The sequence below is a fragment of the Tursiops truncatus genome, chromosome 4, assembly GCF_011762595.2.
Source record: "Tursiops truncatus isolate mTurTru1 chromosome 4, mTurTru1.mat.Y, whole genome shotgun sequence".
Classification (NCBI taxonomy): Eukaryota; Metazoa; Chordata; class Mammalia; order Artiodactyla; family Delphinidae; genus Tursiops; species Tursiops truncatus.
In genome coordinates this window covers 97,946,994-97,967,525 of record NC_047037.1, presented here as the reverse complement: position 1 = coordinate 97,967,525, position 20,532 = coordinate 97,946,994, and the positions used below count along the sequence as shown (strand labels likewise).

At 39.7% G+C, this 20,532-nt stretch overlaps 1 protein-coding gene across 17 annotated transcripts in view; it reads left to right on the top strand.

Annotated features, from left to right (window-relative positions):
• ST3GAL6 (ST3 beta-galactoside alpha-2,3-sialyltransferase 6) overlaps positions 1-20,532 on the top strand; it is a 100,426-nt gene that overhangs the window by 34,233 nt on the left and 45,661 nt on the right. For 6 of the 17 annotated variants that reach the window (XM_073804353.1, XM_073804364.1, XR_012331549.1 and 3 more), the window contains one exon: positions 12,555-12,622. The exons of 3 other annotated variants lie outside the window; for them this stretch is intronic. In XM_073804353.1, coding sequence (XP_073660454.1) covers positions 12,555-12,622 — 68 coding nt within the window. Of the gene's footprint in view, positions 1-6,363; positions 6,526-12,554; positions 12,623-20,532 lie in introns of those variants that run through there. 8 more of the 17 variants (XM_073804361.1, XM_073804360.1, XM_073804358.1 and 5 more) reach the window with 3 other exon arrangements.

Here is a 20,532-nt window from a genome sequence, read left to right as displayed (position 1 = left end):
CTTGTTCCTTGAGATCTTGTGCCATGTGATGGATGAGTAATACGTATCTGTGTTGGATGGATGGATGGACAGATGGACAAGTGGATGATGGAGCTGCTCCATTTGCTTGGCCTGTTATTTCACTGAACTACTGGTAGGATGATTTTCTGTTGAGTTCAGAGCTGCCTCCTGAAGCCTGGGTAGGTTTTCCTAAGCCGAGGGGGTTTTCTTGGGCTGGAGACCAGGGATCTAGAGGAAGTGATATCTCCTTGACTCTCGCCTGTGGAATGTGCTAAAACATTTGGCTAATTGTGACCATGGAGTCAAACGGTCTGACTCCATTGTGGTCCCCAGTGCACTGGAGTTACTCCTTTCAATGGAAACCCAGATTTCTTTTGTTATTCACCTTCTTGGGGATGGTGTACAATTCTTTGGAAATCTGCTAGGAGAAGAGATGTTTCTTCCCCCTCCCTTCAAAGAGAATGCTCTTATTCAAATTTCCTTTGCTCCTTTTAGACTAGGTTTTGTTTTGCTTAGTTTTGTTTTTGGCCGAGCTGCGCCTTGCAGGGTCTTAGTTCCCCAACCAGGGATTGAACCCCAGTCTTGGCAGGGAAAACGCCAAGAACTGCCAGGGAATTCCCGAGACTAGGTTGTTTTATAGTGTAAAGAATGCAGCCATTAGTAAACATTTATCTATATTTTAAAACATCTGCCTTTTGAGGTTTTCTCAGATTCTTTATAGAAAATGATGCTAAAGGGATAGGAAACCCATAGAGGTAGACTTGACTTCAGTTTATGCTGGATGATAAACCTTGTTACAATGTCCTTGAGCTAAAAATTTTCATTAACGTCAATAGATCATTGTGTATAGTCACACTGTTTATGGGTCTAAAGACTTCAGGGTGAAAGACCTGGCATTTCATTGTTTTGCTTAATTGTCCACTTTCTTCCGCATTGACTCTGGCTCATAGTAGGCACTTCCCAATCCCTCAGTTCTAAAGAGAAATTTGGTTATCTCTCTGTGAGGTTGTACCTTGGATTATGTTCTGGCCAAAACACTGAACAAAGCATTCCAGAGAGACCTTTGGTTTGTTTATCTACTTGCTCAAATGCTCTAACTTTTCTGCCTAGTCAGTGTGGTTATCAGAAAAAGAAAGTGATTGTAAGAAGGCTATTTTCAGCATCCACTTTTTCTTCAGTGTGTTTTGTTTTCGACAGGATGATTATAGATTCACCTTACCTAGAAATGTACTTTTTTTAAAAAAATACTATTAACTTCCCGTTTTCAGAGAGTCATGGTATCTTAAATATCTACGTAGTTTTAAACAACCTGAATGATCAAAGTTTATGTTTTAGAAAAAAGACTCTATGCAAAAGTGAAATTTCAATTTTAAAGTATTTCTAGCAATTTGTAAGTTTCACTGTCTTAGTAAACTGTTTTTTCTAGATTGGAGAAAAAAGAAGATTTTGCTCCAAAATGACATTTAGATGAGCAGTTCTCTGAAAACAACCTAACTGTCTCTGGTAGGGAATGGAAAGCTTTGTGATATATTTGGTTGATAGGATACTCTACAGAACTTAAAAAGAATGAACAAGACCTTTATGCCTCAATATGGATGGACCTCAAAACCAAAAGTGTAGAGTGAAAAACGCAAATTTCAGAATAGTATGTATTTGTTATGTCAATGTTAAACATTACTTTAAACAATATTACATACCACATAATGTTTTCGAATGCATGTGGGTGTGTACACATGTGTGAATAAAAAGTACATAAATTTGTGATAGTGGTTGCCTCTCAGAGAAGAGGAACATGGTAAGGAGGGGAACATAAATCTCCATTAAAAAAAAATCCCTGAGAAGATATGGTTATTTTGGTTAATGGGTTCATGGGCATTTGTTATATTAACATTTGGACTTCTGTTAATGGGTTTTTAAAAAATATATATTTATTTATTTGCTTGCTCTGGGTCTTAGCTGCGGCTCACCTGCTCCTTAGTTGTGGCACACGGGCTCCTTAGTTGTGGCATGCAAACTCTTAGTTGAGGCATGCATGTGGGATCTAGTTCCTTGACCAGGGATCGAACCTGGGCCCCCTGCATTGGGAGTACGGGGTCTTAACCTCTGCGCCACCAGCGAAGTCCCTGTTAACATTTTTGTAATGAAAAAATTCGATGTAATATTTCCTAATGAGATAGATTCCAACCTAGGAACCATACATTTATAAAGACTCTGGGAATGGGACTGAAGCTATTCCAATACATCTATATTTCACAATATTATTCTGTGAAAAATGAAAATTGACAGAATGAATCTTGAAGATGAGGAAAGCTCCAAGTTGATCTGGCTCCTGGAAAGCTAGAATAGCTTACAGATTCAGAATAATCTGAATTATTAGATTACTGCCTAGATTACTGCCTACAACTGCCTAGCCCAACCCCTGGCTTGACACCTAACTTTGAGACCTTGGACAAGTTAACTTCTCTAAGCCTCTCAGTTTCCTCATTTACAAAATTAGAATAACAGGCCCATCTTAGCACTGTTGTGAGGGTTCTGTGAGTCCATGCATGTCGTAGGGCATGCAACAAAGATTAGCTCTTATCATTTTCATGCTTACTCCTATTATCAGCAACCTCAATTCTTCTGGTGAACTGTTTTCATTTTCACTTCAGAATCTTCGCAAATGCTGTTTCCTCTGACTGGGATGCTTTTCATTTCCACCCTGATTTCTTCTGGTTAACTCCTTCTCAGAGGAGTTCTCTGTGAATTTTCTCAAATTCCTCCGAGAAGCTCCCTGTCCTTCCCCACCTGGGTCAGTTGCTTGTCAGACCACAATTGTAATTTAATACTTACTTATATAGTAATAACTCTAAGTACTATTACTTAATAGTAATAAAACTACTTGCTAATTTCTGCTTCTCTCCTGGATTGTAGACTGTTTTTCTTCTTCACTTCTGTATCTTCAGTGCCTATGACAAGGGCTGGCATTAGGAAATTAATTATTGACTAAATCAGCAAAGTTATAGTAGAGGTAAAAACTTTCAGAGTTAATTTTACTAGGAAATGAATTGACTCCCTTTGCCTAGAGGATTAATTTAGCTGGTATTTGGAAGTAAATCTAGGACTATATGATTTAATAAAAAAATATGTATCGCATGTACTGGTTTATTTGTAATAAAAATCATAAGATACCCCAAATTAAGATTCGCATCATATTTGTAATTTGACTTTGGAGGGTCATCTGATGGATAGTAACATAAGTATCATCACATACTTTCATTTACTGTGGAAAGCAGGAACATTTCCAACTGCTTTAATCTTAAGATTTGATACATGCTCATCTGATCGTTTACCCTCAAGCTAACTGACTTTTTTCTTTTAAAAGTAGCAAAAGAGGAACTAACAAACAGGAAATGATGCGTCTCAAGGAGCAGAATAAGCTAGGTTCATTCAGAATAAACTGATGTAATAAGTAGCTTGAAAAAAAGGGCTTTTGTAAGTCAGATGGAATGTTACTTATAACTTTTAAGCAAACTATAAAACAGTAAACCCTTTGGAAGGAGAACTTACAGAGTGGGAGGAAAGACAGGAAACTGGTTCCTTCTTAGTTGTGGGTTTATTTACTCTGGGAGAGAAACCTAAGAAGGCTTTAAAATTTGAGGAAGGTCTGTGTGTTCAGATATTAGCATATTTCCCCAGGAAAGACATCACACAGAATTTTGAACTGATTAAAAGCCCAAATTTATGAGATAAGTAGGGAGCTGAGCAAAATATGAACAAGAAAGAAACTTTCAAAGCATTGAAAGAATTTTTTGACCCAGATGGGGTGGTGGGGAGGTGAAATTTCAGGGCTAGGAAAATAATGCAAGGCCCTACATTGAAAAAGAAGACTACAAATGTAGCCTTAGGAGTCTACCCTCACCACCTTTGGAGGCAAATGATTTTGTAACACAAATCACTGGGAAAAATTACTTTATAGCCATATTTCGTCTTATCCTACTTCTCTGTTAACTATTGTATACTGAAATCATAAGTCACTGCATTTTTAATGCTGAGCATATACTCATTCATTCATCAGGACACGCTTATTTGGCTTCAGTTATTTACCAAGCTTGGAGTAAAAGCATCATTTTTAAATCCTTTTTTAATTGAAATGAAACATGTATTCTTTAAAATTGGACAAAATTAGTTATTGTTCAAAAGTTTCACCTGGGGGGTACTGGAAGATACCACCATACACCCTTTTTATTTTTAATTTGAAGGTGTGTGCCTGCACAATTCTGCTAATAGCTACTTTACCTATTAATCGTCTGCCCCCACATCAGGGTTGGAGTACTTTTGAAGCCATATGGTTAGAAGATTGCACTTTGGGAAACACTGGTTTAAATAACATTCTAATGCTCGTAACCAAGCTACATCAGCATTGGCACCACCTGGGAACTCACTAGAAATGCATATTCTTAGTCCCCACCTGCCCTACCGAATAAGGATCTACAGTTTAACAAGATGCTCAGGTGATGTTAATGGACATTAAAGTTTATTAAGCACTACTATCCAAAGCCCTCCCAAGTAGTTTTTATTTCTTTTAATTAATTAATTTTTTCCAAGTGGTTTTTAAAACAGTCATCTTTAGTAACAAGTGACTCATTATCCAGCAATGGAACCTGTATTATCTTTAGGCAACCTAAGCAACTTCTTCCCTGTGGAGCTCAAAGTCCTCGAATATTGCATTCACTGGCCTTGGCTTAACTCCCTGCAGCATTCAGTACCAGGCTAACGCCTCTTTTTCATGAAGGTCATACAGACGCGAGAATAGCTATTTTTGTTTTCCTTCCTTGATTTAAGCTTCTCCAGGTGTAACTAAATCACCATCCCTCTAGTTGTTCCTGGTGTGACATTGTTTGGGCTTTCTTTACTAACCTTTCTATTTCAAATTTGTGATTGCTCCTTTACTCCAGCTGGTGGTAGCTAGTAGTAGGTTGAAGATCATAGGAACCCAGGAGTTGTACTTTCTATACATTTAGGGAGAATGATTTTGAGGCTCAACTTTATCATGACCCATAATTTCCTTAGGTTCAAAATTCTGTCTTGTGGTGGAGACTTCTAATTATAATAATTGCCACTAAAGAGCACCGCTTTGCCTTTCTTCTGGTTTCTAAATGCACCAACTGCTTAGCACTTCAAATGCCGGGGTCAGTCAGCATATACAGATATATGCTGCATATAGATATATATGCATATAGAGATATATGAAGATAAGCATTTTCTGTTTCTCCATAAATTTTAAACTTTCAAGAAAAAAAGTCCCCTGTAATCCACAATTCAGCACATCAACTGATTTCTTTTTTTTTTCTTTTTTTTTTTTTCTGGTATGTGAGCCTCTCACTGTTGCGGCCTCTCCCGCTGCGGAGCACAGGCCCCGGACGCGCAGGCCTAGCGGCCATGGCTCACGGTCCCAGCCGCTCCGTGGCACGTGGGATCCTCCCGGATCGGGGCACGAACCTGCGTCCCCCGCATCGGCAGGCGGACTCCCAACCACTGCGCCACCAGGGAAGCCCGATCTATGATTTTCTTAATTAAGCATAATCACTTTCTTATTGTAGGACATCAGTTCATCAATGGGTTCTGAAATAAAATATTTGCCATATTTTTGTTGGTTTTGTTTTTTGATATTTGTTTCCTAAAATTTTTTTTTTAAATGACACTTTCTACTAACCCAAGAAATACAAAGCATGCAGTTTTGTTTGTTTTGTTTGTTTTTGTATCAGGATTATTTAGTCTTGTGTAAGAAAAGCTACAGCAGGAGCATTTGAGATTTTTTTTTTCAAAATTTTTTGGAGAAGGTAGCCCATGGCACATTGTTAAAGTAGTTGCTGTTCTAACTTCCCACACTTCCTTTCCCCTCACTTCCTTCTGGATATTTTTGTTCTTCTTGACCTTCCTCCACATTCTCCTGTCTCCCTCCCTCCCTTTCCTCTTCAGAAGGTTTTCCAGCAGCTCCTTCTCTCACCTCTGCATTGAACAATAAAGCTGTGTGTACGTGTGGAGAGAAGCTGAAAAAGAAGACAGATGGTTCTTTCATTACCGGGTTGCTCTGGATTAATTGAGCTGGATATGTTATTTTTTTCAAGGAGACTAAGCTGGATCGCGTGCATAACCAGTCATGGGCTACAGTCATGTAATATATGCAGCCGGTTTTGCTGTTGGATTTTTGTTTTTGTTTTGTTTTTGGTAATTACATCACCCTGCAGAGCATTTTGGGACGGGCCAGTAGTGAGTTTACTAAAGTAGTATTTTCATTCAAAGTTTTTTTTAATGGCTTAAGATTTTTCTCGGGTAGCCGAACCATCCTTATAAGCATGCAACCTTTGTGTTTTATTTCAGCACTTACAAGTGAAGAAGCAGCACGACCTTTTTGTCTTGGATAATTTCTAGTGGAGAGGCTCCAAGAATTTAGCAGCAGCCTCCTGGGCCTCCGGCACCCTTACCACATTCTACATCCTCAGGGGACAGAGGGCCTTTGGGAACAGACCCCTAAAAGAGTAGGTAAGCAAAGGCAACAGGACTGTCTTCTCAGACTTCCTAGCTGTTAAGTTGGAACACTTGAAATATTTTTATACAGTGTTTCCCTCTGGCAGGTGACTTTACCCTCTCCTTCTTTGTATACAGCTGCCTGTTAATTTATCTCTTACTAGTTTAACAGGTGACCAGAGAGGGCCTATGAAACTACATATTAGGTAACCAGTGACTCTTTAGCATATCCCAAAATTGAGCTATGAAAGTTTTAATTATTATTTTCATTCTCAGTCTAAATGGGCCTTTTTGGGACTGTTCTAAACCAACATGGAAGTGAAAGAGTAAGTAAACTGAAGTTACAACTAGAACATTACATGCATCACAACTATTGTAGCAAGTGCTGTTAACCAGCGTTGTTAGAATGAACTCTAGTTCCCTCTCTGTCTTTAATGCTACAATTAGTAATAATTTCATTGAAGTACCTTAATATAATTTGTGTGTATATTCTCCTTACTATGCCTGGAATCCCATGTACAAATTTACACCTATTTATAAATTCATTCTGAGAAAGCTCTGGAGCTCAAATGTCTTCTAGGAATTAGCTCTATGTTTTACCCATGAATCCATAGCCTTTCTGATTTGTTGAGGTTCATCAGAGAACAGTTATTCTACTAGCAAATTTGTTACTGCTAGCTACTGCTAGTAGTAACTGCTAGTAGTAACTACTAGCGGTTACTACTAGCAGTTACTACTAGTAGTAACTACTAGTTACTACTAGCAACTGCTTTGTTTGGAAATCATTTTATGAAGGACACTTATTGACTTACAGTATTATGCTTTAGTACTACTGGTACATCTGGGCATTTACAGTGGTTTTGGGATTTAGTCCTTGGGAATCTCTTGAGCTCTTCATTGTTCATACCAAGATTATGAGTGGATTCAAAGTCCTTCCCTAGTGTCCTGAGGCACTGGTCTTGCAGAACTTTTGAGCACTGTGAATGTAGGCTGAATGTAAGGCTGGATCTTCAGGTTTCTTACTGCCAGAAACATCTTAATCGAAGGAAATCTGGGCTATAATCATCTTGGAGATTTCTGGGACTGCCTTTCCTGTCAATCTATACATCTCCTTGCATCAAGAATATGGAAATATTTTGAGTCCTTATAACCTAATGGTGAAGAGCATGGATTCTGGTATGTGCCTGGGTTCAAATCCCAGCTCCACCACTTACTACTTGGGTATCCTTGGGTACATTATAACTTCTTTGTGCTTTAGTGTCTTCATCTGTATGATAGGAATGACCTTTCTTAAGGGATCATTTTGAGGATTAAAAGAATTATATACCAAGAGCATTTAGAAAAGTTTCGTCACATAAGTGTTCAGAAAATTTAACCTAGTTGTATTGCCGTCTGTTGCACTGTTTTTTCTTCTTCCTCCATTCTCTAGCCTAGGGCTAACAGGTATTCAACTCTTCATCGTTAACTTGTTAGATGTTGCTGACTGACCCTGGCATTTGCTTCTGAGCGTAGAGTACCATATTTGAATCCTTCTCAACATTTTTTTTTTTTTTTGCGGCACGTGGGCCTCTCACTGCTGTGGCCTCTCCCGTTTTGGAGCACAGGCTCCGGACGCGCAGGCCCAGCGGCCGTGGCTCACGGGCCCAGCCGCTCTGCGGCATGTGGGATCCTCCCGGACCGGGGCATGAACCTGTGTCCCCTGCATCGGCAGGCGGACTCTCAACCACTGCGCCACTAGGGAAGCCCCTTCTCAACATTTTAATGGATCCAAATCTGAGTGTAAGGTGAAAACTATTTGCCAACTCAGATTATTTGTAAAGTTCTTGATTTTCTTTCTTGCTTCAAGACATAAATTTGATATGCTGATTACAAACCTAGGTTGTTTGGTTTTACTAGGACTCAGAGCGGTTTTATTATGAAAAGCATAGGAAGGTATGGCTTCTATAGCCAGAAATAGGGTCTAAGATGAGTTTTGCTAATGAATTACTATTATCTTGAATGCCTTTTGTTTTACATTTAGAAGCAGATGGGTAAGCCTTCCTATCACAGATACTTCGAAATGTTTAAATAAATGTGGAGAAATAATAGCTAGCATAGTAATGGAAGCTTAATTTTCTTTTTCTTTTTTTTGGCTCTTATTGTACACTGTCATGAATTCTTCAGTATCTTTACCAGGATGTTATGAAGTTAGTTTTGTTTTTTTTTTTAATAAATTTATTTATTTATTTTTGGCTGCGTTGGGTCTTCGTTGCTGCACGCGGGCTTTTTCTAGTCGTGGTGAGCAGGGGCTACTCTTGGTTGCAGTGTGCGGGCTTCTCATTGCGGTGGCTTCTCTTGTTGCAGAGCACGGGCTCTAGGCACGTGGGCTCAGTAGTTGTGTCTCACAGCGCAGGCTCAGTAGTTGTGGCACACCAGCTTAGTTGCTCTGCAGCATATGGGATCTTCCTGGACCAAGGCTCGAACCCATGTCCCCTGCATTGGCAGGCAGATTCTTAACCACTGCGCCACCAGGGAAGTCCCCTGAAGTTAGGCTTTTATTGAAGCCTTGGTGTATGGGCAGCTTATACTTTATTAGTTTTAAAAGAAGAATTAAAAACAAGATTAGGAGAGTCCTTACCATGTGCCAGACATTTTTCTAAGTGCTTTATATTTACAACTTAAATAGCTGTATTAGGTACTATCTTTATTCCCATTTTACAGGTGAGGTATAAAGAGGTTAAGAAACTTCCTAGGGTCATACATCTAGACAGAGGGAAAGCTGAGACTCAAACCCATGGTGTCTGATTGCCAAGCAGACAACCTTAACACCTAATTGCGCTGCTACCTGCAGAGAAGAAATTACATGAAGAAGATGAGAAGGAAGATAGAAGGGCCAAATTAAAGAAGTCTTAAATGCCAGGCTAAGTGATTTTATGTGTATTTGGCAGACAGTGGGATAACACTGAAGGTTTTCCTGTGGGGTGGATGACAAAATGAGAGCTGGGCTTGCTTTGAGGAGTTCATGCCAGTGCAGCACATGGGCTGATTTAAACGGAAGATAGGTTAGAGATCATTGCTAGTAGCTGAGAAGTAATGACAACATGGGTTTAGGAAATAGGATTAAGATAAGAGCTTGAGGGGTTCCCTGGTGGCGTGGCGCAGTGGTTGAGAGTCCGCCTGCCGATGCAGGGGACACGGGTCCGTGCCCCGGTCCGGGAAGATCCCACATGCCACGGAGCGGCTGGGCCTGTGAGCCATGGCCGCTGAGCCTGCGCGTCCGGAGCCTGGGCTCTGCAACGGGAGAGGCCACAACAGTGAGAAGCCCGCGTACCGCCAAAAAAAAAAAAAAAGATAAGAGCTTGAGAACACCTGTATTTAGGTGTGCCAAGGAGGAAGAGAAAGATTTAGAAGCTCAGGCAGCAGTAGTGAGACGCAGTGCCACCCGCCACCCGAGGGGTGTTTCAGGAATTGAAAACCATAGAGATTTGAGAGGATTGGAATGAAATGAAGACTAGTGGGTTATTGTTGCGTACCCATGATGAGCCTGGAATCATGCTGGAGGAAAATCCACGTAAAAATGTTCTCCTGCACTGCCAACTCTGCTACTTATGAGTGAGGTCACCTTTGGCAAGTTTTTACTTTTTTCTAAATCCTGTCTGCTTCTTTTGTAACGTGGTGACATAAGACCTTACTCTGTCTAATTGCCCTGAACTCTTGCAGTCTTTCCAGCTCTAAGATCTGTAATTCCTGGGTCCCAGGTGTGAATAGCGATAATGGGAAATGTTGTGAGTGAGTGGTGATTCAGTTGGCCCTTTTAGGTGAATCAGAAGGCGATGCAGGATGAAATGTGTGTCACGTAGATGTAATCTGTATATTTTCTCTCAAAAATAGCAGTGGTGATACTGGTAGTAGATGGAAGGTGAAAGGATAAGGCTGTAAACAATATAGGAATGAAAATATCCAGGGAATTTACAGAGAGACCACAAATATCCCCTAGAATGATGATGGAAATTTTTCTCAAAGCCACTTATTTTCAAAGAGAGTCTCACTAGTTTGTTCAGGGAAAATTTTGTTGATTGGAAATTTTAAAAAGTCAAGCCCAAAAGACTCTTAAAAGAGGTAGCATGGAACTTAGAATGAGCTTTCAGTTCCTCTCAACAACTGTTTTTTGTGGAGCCCTGATCCTCTCCATGGGCTATGATTCCTCTTTCTTCTGACCTTCTCCAGCAGTGCTTCTCAAACACACAGGTCACCTGGGGATCTTGTTAAAATGCACATTTGACTCAGTAGATCAAGGGGTGGAGCTGAGATTCTGCAGCTCTACCAAGTTCCCAGGTGATGCCAATACTGTTACCAAATGCAAGTTCTTGTGCCTAATGCACTGTGAGGCCAAATAAACCGAAGTGTCAGAGTTTGGAGCAGAGAAAGTTTTATTGCAGGGCCAAGCAAGGAGAACAGGTCCTTGTGTTCAAAAACCCTGAACTCTCCAGTGGTTTTTGGGGAGAAGTTTTTAATAGGCAAAATTTGGGGTGAGGGCTGCAGGGTGTGTGAATTTCTTCTGATTGGTTGGTGAGGTAACAGGGTGGTGCTCCAGGACTCTTGTGCTCAGCCTGAAGTTACCATCCTCCACCTGGGTGGGGGCCTTAGTTCCTGCAGAAGAATTCAAAGATATATTGTTGTGTATATTCCTTGAGGAGGAACCAGGGCCCTGCCCCAAGGCTGCACTATTCTCCTCCCTTGTTTCTGCATCCCCTCCCTTCCCTAATTAGCAACTGTTTGAATCTGCCCTTTGGAACTCAGGGATGGTCTAGGAGGCAGAATGAAGCCTATTTCCTACAAACAAGAAATGGGGGACACAGAAAGGTTTTGTACCAGGGAGGGACCCACAGGGTTGGGCTTGGTTTCAATACTGCTGGTTTGTGGACCACACTCTGAGGAGCAGGGGTCTAAAATATTTAATTTTACTTCCCACAACAGATAATCATAGTCATCCTGGAACAGTGTAACTTCCTTCACCAGACTGTGAGCTCTGTTTGCCGTGTCTTTAAAATAGAGTGCACGTGCTTAATGAATGCTCAGAAGTAATAGATTAATCCATTCTTACCCCTGTCAGTGATCTGTATTATTCAGTGGTGTCAATAGTTTGAATTGTTACAGATAGGGGATTTTTCCTTTTAACTGAGCAATTGAAGCAAATCTGTTATTCAGAAATAGGCACCGGAATGTAATAAAATTTTCATATAAAGTTAAAAATACATTTACTATATGACCCGTGAAAACATGCCTACCCAAAGTCTTGTGCTTGAATTTTCAATGTAGTGATGCCAAAATCTCGGCCTCTGTGCTCGGGTGCCACATTGAATCTTGGAGACATTTTGGGTGAAATAAAAAAGAATAGCTTTATTGCTTTGCCAGGCAGAGGGGAACACGGAAAGCTGGTCCCCACCTGGGAGGATTTGGTGAGGAGTTCTATAGCAGTAGTTCAAGGGTGGGGTTGCTGATAAGGATCAGGGTGTGTGCAGGTCCTATACTCCTTTAATCTAGCCTCTTATGGTCTTCTGATGAGCTTTGAGGTTATCAAACTGTGATCTCTCTGGAACATCTTGCATTTCGTGGGTGTTTTAGTTCTACAGAAGAGCTTAAAGATATTGTTATGTGTGTCCCTTGAGGCAGAACCAGGACTCTGCTCCAAGCAGGCTGCAACACTGTTTCTTGACTGTTCCTCCCTTGACTCTGCATCCCCTTCCTTCCCTGATTAGCAACTGTTGGAATCTACCCTTAGGAACTCAGGGAAGGTCATGGAGGCTAGAGTCTGTTCCCTACAAACAAGGAACAGGGGACACAGAAATGCTTCCATGCCCAGGGGCTCCATAGGGCCCTGCTTGGTTTCAGTAGCTGTACTTATAATAACTAAAACTAAAAAGTAACCAAATGTTTATTAACTGGTGAATTGATAAACAAATTGTGATCGTGGTGTAGCCATACAATGGAATACTACTTAGCAGTGTCAACTGATTTAAAAAAGTGCACAACCTAGAAACTGAGAATTATGTTTTTTTATTCAGTGCCCTTTCTGAGGACTCCAACCTGAGAGACAGCACCTTAGATAGCTCTGAGGACCTGTTCCAAAGAGGTAAGGGAGAAACCAGGATATAGAGGAGTTTTTGCTGAAACAAACATACAGATGTAGTTGAACATCAAAAGATTACTGCTAAAACACAGACATCTCAAGTTAATGATTTTAGTACTTTTCTATGTGTGGGAAGATGCAAAGTCTGGACTCATTGAAATTATTCCTTTGATATACATCTTAACTGTCTAGGGCCCATATCCTGTTTTTCTCCACCTCAGGGTGCACTGTTGGGGGACCGGGGGGGTGGGGGGGGGGGGGTGGCTGCAGTGGCTGATGGTTTGCTGGTGGGCAACATTGCTGTTTGCTGAAATGGTAGGCAACCTATTTTTCTTTTTCTTTTTTTGTCCACAGTAATAAAAAGGAAAAAGGCATGAATTCCTGGTAGAAGTAACAACATGAACAATTTTTTTCAAAAGCATCATACTAATATAAATAAGCCAGAAATAAGATATATACTGTATGATTCCATTTATATGAACCTTTAGAGAAAGCAGAACTATAGTGATAAACAGATCAGGGGCCAGGAACTAGGGGAAGAGAGTTGGCTGCAAAGAGGGACAACACAGGAACTTCCAGGCGTGTTGGAAATGTTTAGTATGATTTTGGTGATTGTTACACAACCTTACAAATTTGTCAAAACTCATGAAATTGTGCACTTAAAAGTGGTGGGTTTTATTATAATTTTCTTCCCTCTATACAGTTAATTTTAATTTAATTAATTTTTTAAAAGTTTATTTATTTTTGGCTGCTCGGGGTCTTCATTGCTGCGCACGGGCTTTCTCTAGTTGTGGTGAGCGGGGCTACCCTTCACTGCGGTGCGCGGGCTTCTCATTGTGGTGGCTTCTCGTTGCAGAGCACAGGCTCTAGGCACGCGGACTTCAGTAGTTGTAGCACGTGGGCTTAGTAGTTGTGGCTCACGGACCCGGTTGCTCCACGGCATGTGGAATATTCCCAAAGCAGGGATCAAACCTGTGTCCCCCGCACTGGCAGGCAGACTCTCAACCGCTGCGCCACCAGGGATGTTCCACAGTTAATTTTAAAAATTGGCCACCGTCATTAACCTGTTAACAATATCTATTACTCTTTAGAGTCTATCTTATCAATAGGGCATTAATATAAGAAATAGAGAAAATTTCCACCCTGGGAAAAGAAATGGGTCTCTGGGAGAAAATATGAATAAACAGTAGGACCATAAGAAGTTCCCTTAAAAGCTTCTTTGTGTATTTTCAACGAAGCTGAGGCTAAAGGGAGAGATCTTGAAAACAGGAACTTCAGTTCATTTATTTTTAACATCTAATATAGTGTGCTATTAGCTGAATGATTTTAGTCTGTCCTGCTGCACTATTAAGGAACAAAATTCTGCTGAAACATCATTTCTCTTCTTTTTATATGCTTTGCAGTGAGCGTACCCAATTTTGGGGGCAGGATTTGGTCATCTGCTTTGGCAGTGACAGCTTAGCTTTTATTAGCTGAAAAGATCTGTCTACATATGCTAAGGATGAACTCTGGGAAAAGCATTGGCTTTCTTTTCTTTATTTTTTAAATTTTATTTATTTAGTTTTTATACAGCAGGTTCTTATTAGTTATCTATTTTATACACATCAGTGTATACATGTCAATCTCAATCGCCCAATTCATCACATCACCACCACCACTCCCCACTGCCACTTTCCCCCTTTGGTGTCCATACGTTTGTTCTCTACATCTGTGTCTCTATTTCTGCCTTGCAAACTGGTTCATCTGTACCATTTTTCTATATTCCACATACATGCATTAATATATAATATTTGTTTTTCTCTTTCTGACTTGCTTCACTCTGTATGACAGTCTTTCTCTACGTCCATCCACATCTCTACAAATGACTCAATTTCGTTCCTTTTTATGGCTGAGTAATATTCCATTGTAAATATGTACCACATCTTCTTTATCCATGCGTCTTTCAATGGGCACTTAGGTTGCTTCCATGTCCTGGGTATTGTAAATAGTGCTGCAGTGAATATTGGGGTGCATGTGTCTTTTTGAATTATGGTTTTCTCTGGGGATATGCCCAGTAGTGGGATTGCTGGGTCATATGGTAATTCTATTCTTAGTTTTTTAAAGAACCTCCATACTGTTCTCCATAGTGGCTGTATCAATTTACATTCCCACCAACATTGCAGGGGGGTTCCCTTTTCTCCACACCCTCTCCAGCATTTGTTGTTTGTAGATTTTCTCATGATGCCCATTCTAACTGGTGTGAGGCGATACCTCATTGTAGTTTTTTTTTTTTAATTAATTAATTAATTTATTTTGGGCTGTGTTGGGTCTTCATTTCTGTGTGAGGGCTTTCTCCAGTTGCTGGGAGTGGAGACCACTCTTCATCACGGTGCGCGGGCCTCTCACTATCGTGGCCTCTCTTGTTGCAGAGCGCAAGCTCCAGATGTGCAGGCTCAGTAGTTGTGGCTCATGGGCCTAGTTGCTCCGTGGCATGTGGAATTTTCCCAGACCAGGGCTCGAACCCGTGTCCCCTGCATTGGCAGGCAGATTCTCAACTACTGCGCCACCAGGGAAGCCCCCTCATTGTAGTTTTGATTTGCATTTCTCTAATAATTAGTAATGTTGAGCAGCTTTTCATGTGCTTCTTGGCCATCTGTATGTCTTCTTTGGAGAAATGTCTATTTAGGTCTTCTGCCCATTTTTTGATTGGGTTGTTTGTTTCTTAAATATTGAGCTGCATGAGCTGTTTATATATTTTGGAGATTAATCCTTTGTCCATTGATTCGTTTGCAAATATTTTCTCCCATTCTGAGGGTTGTCTTTTTGTCTTGTTTGTAGCTTCCTTTGCTTTGCAAAAGCTTTTAAGTTTAATTAGTTCCCATTTGTTTATTTTTGTTTTGATTTCCATTACTCTAGGAGGTGGGTCAAAAAAGATCTTGCTGTGATTGATGTCAAGCAGTGTTCTTCCTATGTTTTCCTCTAAGAGTTTTATAGTGTCTGGTCTTACATTTAGGTCTCTAATCCATTTGGAGTTTGTTTTTGTGTATGGTGTTAGGGAGTGTTGTAATTTCATTCTTTTACATGTAGCTGTCCAGTTTTCCCAGCACCACTTATTGGAGAGACTGTCTTTTCTCCATTGTGTAGCCTTACCTCCTTCGTTGTAGATTAGTTGACCATAGGTGTGTGGGTTTATCTCTGGGCTTTCTATCCTGTTCCATTGATCTATCTTTCTGTTTTTGTGCCAGTACTGTATTGTTTTGATTACTGTAGCTTTGTAGTATGGTATGAAGTCAGGGAGTCTGATTCCTCCAGCTCTGTTTTCTTCCCTCAAGATTGCTTTGGCTATTCGGGTCCTTTTATGTCTCCATACAAATTTTAAGATTTTTTATTCTAGTTCTGTAAAAAATGCCACTGGTTATTTGATACAGATTGCATTGAATCTGTAGATTGCTTTGGGTAGTATAGTCATTTTCACAGTGTTGATTCTTCCAATCCAAGAACATGGTATATCTCTCCATCTGTTTGTGTCATCTTTGATTTCTTTCATGAGTGTCTTATAGTTTTCTGAGTACAGGTCTTTTACCTCCTTAGGTAGGTTATTCCTAGGTATTTTATTTGTTTTGTTGCAGTGGGGAATGGGATTGTTTCCTTAATTTCTCTTTCTGATCTTTCATTGTTAGTGTATAGGAATGCAAGAGATTTCTGTGCATTAGTTTTGTATCCTGCAACCCTACCAAATTCATTGGTTAGCTCTAGTAGTTTTCTGGTGGCATCTTTAGGATTCTCTATGTATAGTATCATGTCATCTGCAAACAGTGACAGTTTTACTTCTTTTCCAATTTGTACTCCTTTTATTTCTTTTTCTTCTCTGACTGCCATGTCTAGGATTTCCAAACCTATGTTGATTATTAGTGGTGAGAGTGGACATCCTTGTCTTGTTCCTGATCGCAGAGGAAATGCTTTGAGTTTTTCACCACTGAGAATGATGTTTGCTGTGGGTTTGTCATATATGGCCTTTATTATGTTGAGGTAGGTTCCCTCCATGCCCACTTTCTGGAGAGTTTTTATCATAAATGGGTGTTGGATTTTGTCAAAAAGCATTTTCTGCATCTATTGAGATGATCATATGGTTTTTATTGTTCAGTTTGTTAATATGGTGTATCACATTGATTGATTTGTGTATATTGAAGAATCCTTGCCTCCCTGGGATAAATCCCACTTGATCATGGGGTATGATCCTTTTAATGTGTTGTTGGATTCTGTTTGATATTATTTTGTTGAGGATTTTTGCATCTATACTCATCAGTAATATTGGTAAGTAATTTTCTTTTTTCGTAGTATCTCTGTCTGGTTTTGGTATCAGGATGATGGTGGCCTCGTAGAATGAGTTTGGGAGTATTCCTTCCTCTGCAGTTTTTTGGAAGAGTTTGAGAAGGATGGGTGTTAGCTCTTCTCTAAATGTTTGATAGAATTAACCTGTGAAGGCATCCGGTCCTGGACTTTTGTTTGTTGGAAGATTTTTTTTTTAATAAATTAAAAAAAATTTATTTCTTTTTGGCTGCGTTGGGTCTTTGTTGCTGCGCATAGGCTTTCTCTAGTTGTGGCGAGCAGGGGCTACTCTTCCTTGTGGTGCACGGGCTTCTCATTGCAGTGGCTTCTCTAGTTGCGGAGTGCGGGCTGTAGGCGCACATGCTTCAGTATTTGTGGCTTGTAGGCTGTAGAGCGCAGGCTCAGTAGTTGTGGCACATAGGCTAGTTGCTCTGCAGCGTGTGGGATCTTCTCAGACCAGGGATCGAACCTGTGTCCCCTGTATTGGCAGGCAGATTCTTAACCACTGCACCTCCAGGGAAGTCCCTGTTGGAAGATTTTTAATCATAGTTTCAATTTCATTACTTGTGATTGGTCTGTTCATATTTTCTATTTTTTCCTGGTTCAGTCTTGGAAGCTTATACCTTTTGAAGTATTTGTCTATTTCTTCCAGGTTGTCCATTTTATTGGCATAGAGTTGCTTGTAGTAGTCTCTTATGCTTTGTATTTCTGCGGTGTCCCTTGTTACTTCTTTTTCATTTCTGATTTTACTGATTTGAGTCCTCTTCTTTTTCTTGATGAGTCTGGCTAATGGTTTATCAATTTTGTTTATCTTCTCAAAGAACCAGCTTTTAGTTTTATTGATCTTTGCTATTGTTTTCTTTATTTCTATTTCATTTATTTCTGCTCTTATCTTTATGATTTCTTTCCTTCTACTAACTTCGGGTTTGTTTGTTCTTCTTTCTCTAGTTCCTTTAGGTGTAAGGTTAGATTGTTTATTTGAGATTTTTCTTGTTTTTTGAGGTGGGATTATATTGCTGTAAACTACCCTCTTAGAACTGCTTTTGCTCCATCCCATAGGTTTTGGATCATTTTGTTTTCGTTGTCATTTGTCTCTAGGTATTTTCTGATTTCTCCTTTGATTTCTTCAATGATCTCTTGGCTATTTAGTAACATATTGTTTAGCCTCCATGTGTTTGTGCTTTTTATGTTTTTTTCCCTGTAATTGATTTCTAATCTTTTAACGCTGTGGTCAGAAAAGATGCTTGATATAATTTCAGTTTTCCTAAATTTACCAAGGCTTGGTTTGTGACCCAAGATGTGATCTCTCCTGGAGAATGTTCCATGTGCACTTGAGAAGAAAGTGTAATCTATTGTTTTTGGATGGAATGTCCTATAAATATCAATTAAATCTATCTGGTCTATTGTATCATTTAAAACTTGTGTTTCCTTATTAATTTTCTGTCTGGATGATCTGTCCATTGGTGTAAGTGAGGTGTTAAAGTCACCCACTATTATTGTGTTAGTGTCGATTTCCTCTTATAGCCGTTAGCAGTTGCCTTGAGGTGTTAAAGTCACCCACTATTATTGTGTTACTGTCGATTTCCTCTATTATACCTGTTAGCAGTTGCCTTATGTATTGAGGTGCTCCTATGTTGGGTGCATATATATGTATAATTGTTATATCTTCTTCTTGGATTGATCCCTTGATCATTATGTAGTGTCCTTCCTTGTCTCTTGTAACATTCTTTATTTTAAAGTCAATGTTATCTGATATGAGTATTGCTACTCCAGCTTTCTTTTGGTTTCCCTTTGCATGGAATATCTTTTTCCATCCCCTCACTTTCAGTCTGTATGTGTCCCTAGGTCTGAAGTGGGTGTCTTGTAGACAGCATATATATGGGCCTTGTTTTTGTATCCATTCAGTGAGCCTGTGTCTTTTGGTTGGAGCATTTAATCCATTCACGTTTAAGGTAATTATCGATATGTATGTTCCTATGACCATTTTCTTAATTGTTATGGGTTTGTTTTTTTGTAGGTCCTTTTCTTCTCTTGTGTTTCCCACTTAGAGAAGTTCCTTTAGCATTTGTTGTAGAGCTGGTTTGGTGGTGCTGAATTCTCTTAGCTTTTGCTTTTCTTTAAAGCTTTTGATTTATCCGTGGAATCTGAATGAGATCCTTGCCGGGTAGAGTAATCTTGGCTGTAGGTTCTTCCCTTTCATCACTTTAAATATATCATGACACTCCCTTCTGGCTTGTAGAGTTTCTGCTGAGAAATCAGTTGTTAACCTTATGGGAGTTCCCTTGTATGCTGTTTGTCATTTTTCCCTTGTTGCTTTCAATAATTTTTCTTTGTCTTTAATTTTTTCAGTTTGATTACTATGTGTCTTGGCGTGTTTCTCCTTGGGTTTATCCTGCCTGGGACTCTGTGCTTCTTGGAATTGGGTGGCTATTTCCTTTCCCATGTTAGGGAAGTTTTTGACTATAATCTCTTCAAATATTTTCTTGGGTCCTTTCTCTGTCTCTTCTCCTTCTGGGACCCCTATAATGCGATCGTTGGTGTGTTTAATGTTGTCCCAGTGGTCTCTTAGGCTGTCTTCTTTTCATTCTTTTTTCTGTTCCACGGCAGTGAATTCCACCATTCTGTCTTCTGGGTCACTTATCTGTTCTTCTGTCTCAGTTATTCTGCTATTGATTCCTTCTACTGTATTTTTCATTTCAGTTATTGTATTATTCATTTCTGTTTGTTCTTTAATTCTTCTAGGTCTTTGTCAAACATTTCTTGTATCTTCTCGATCTTTGCCTCCATTCTTTTTCCGAGGTCTTGGATCATCTTCACTATCATTATTCTGAATCCCTTTTCCCTGTCTCCACTTCATTTAGTTGTTTTTCTGGGGTTTTATCTTGTCCCTTCATCTGGTACATAGTCCTCTGCCTATATATTTTGTCTGTCTTTCTGTGAATGTGGTTTTCGTTCCACAGGCTGCAGAATTGTAGTTCTTCTCGCTTTTGCTGTTTTCCCTCTGGTGGGTGAGGCTATCTAAGAGGCTTGTGCAAGCTTCTTGATGGTGGGGGACTGGTGGTGGGTAGAGCCAAGCACTGGCTTTCTTGAAAGACTGAAAGAGGAGATATGTGTATACATATAGGAACTAGCTGCATAGCATGGTATAGCAGAAGAATTGGGGGGAAGAAGAGAGAAAGAAAATTATGCATATTCTTCTTCCGCTATGCAGAAAGGAAAAGACTATGTATTTAGAAATCAGGCAGAATGTATACAGTTGGTCCAATTTGTTGAAACTATACTAATAGCTTTTCCAGGGAGGAGGTACGTAAATCAAATTATAATTTTCTATTAATTTACTCAGTAATATCAGATTTTTTCCCCTTAATTTGTATTAAATAACAGTAGCTCAGAACTTCAGATTTAAATTTAGCTTTTTTAGGTGGTGTAATATTGCATACTGAATTTTATATGTGCTATTTTTATTTTTAAATTTTGGCCTCTTGAGAATTTTCAGGTCCTTCTAGTAGAAATCTGATCAACCAGACTACTAATTCCTTAAGATTTATCTCTTTACTTGTGAAATGAACAGTTTTTTCTTTTGTGTTTTAATGTTTCTAAGTATA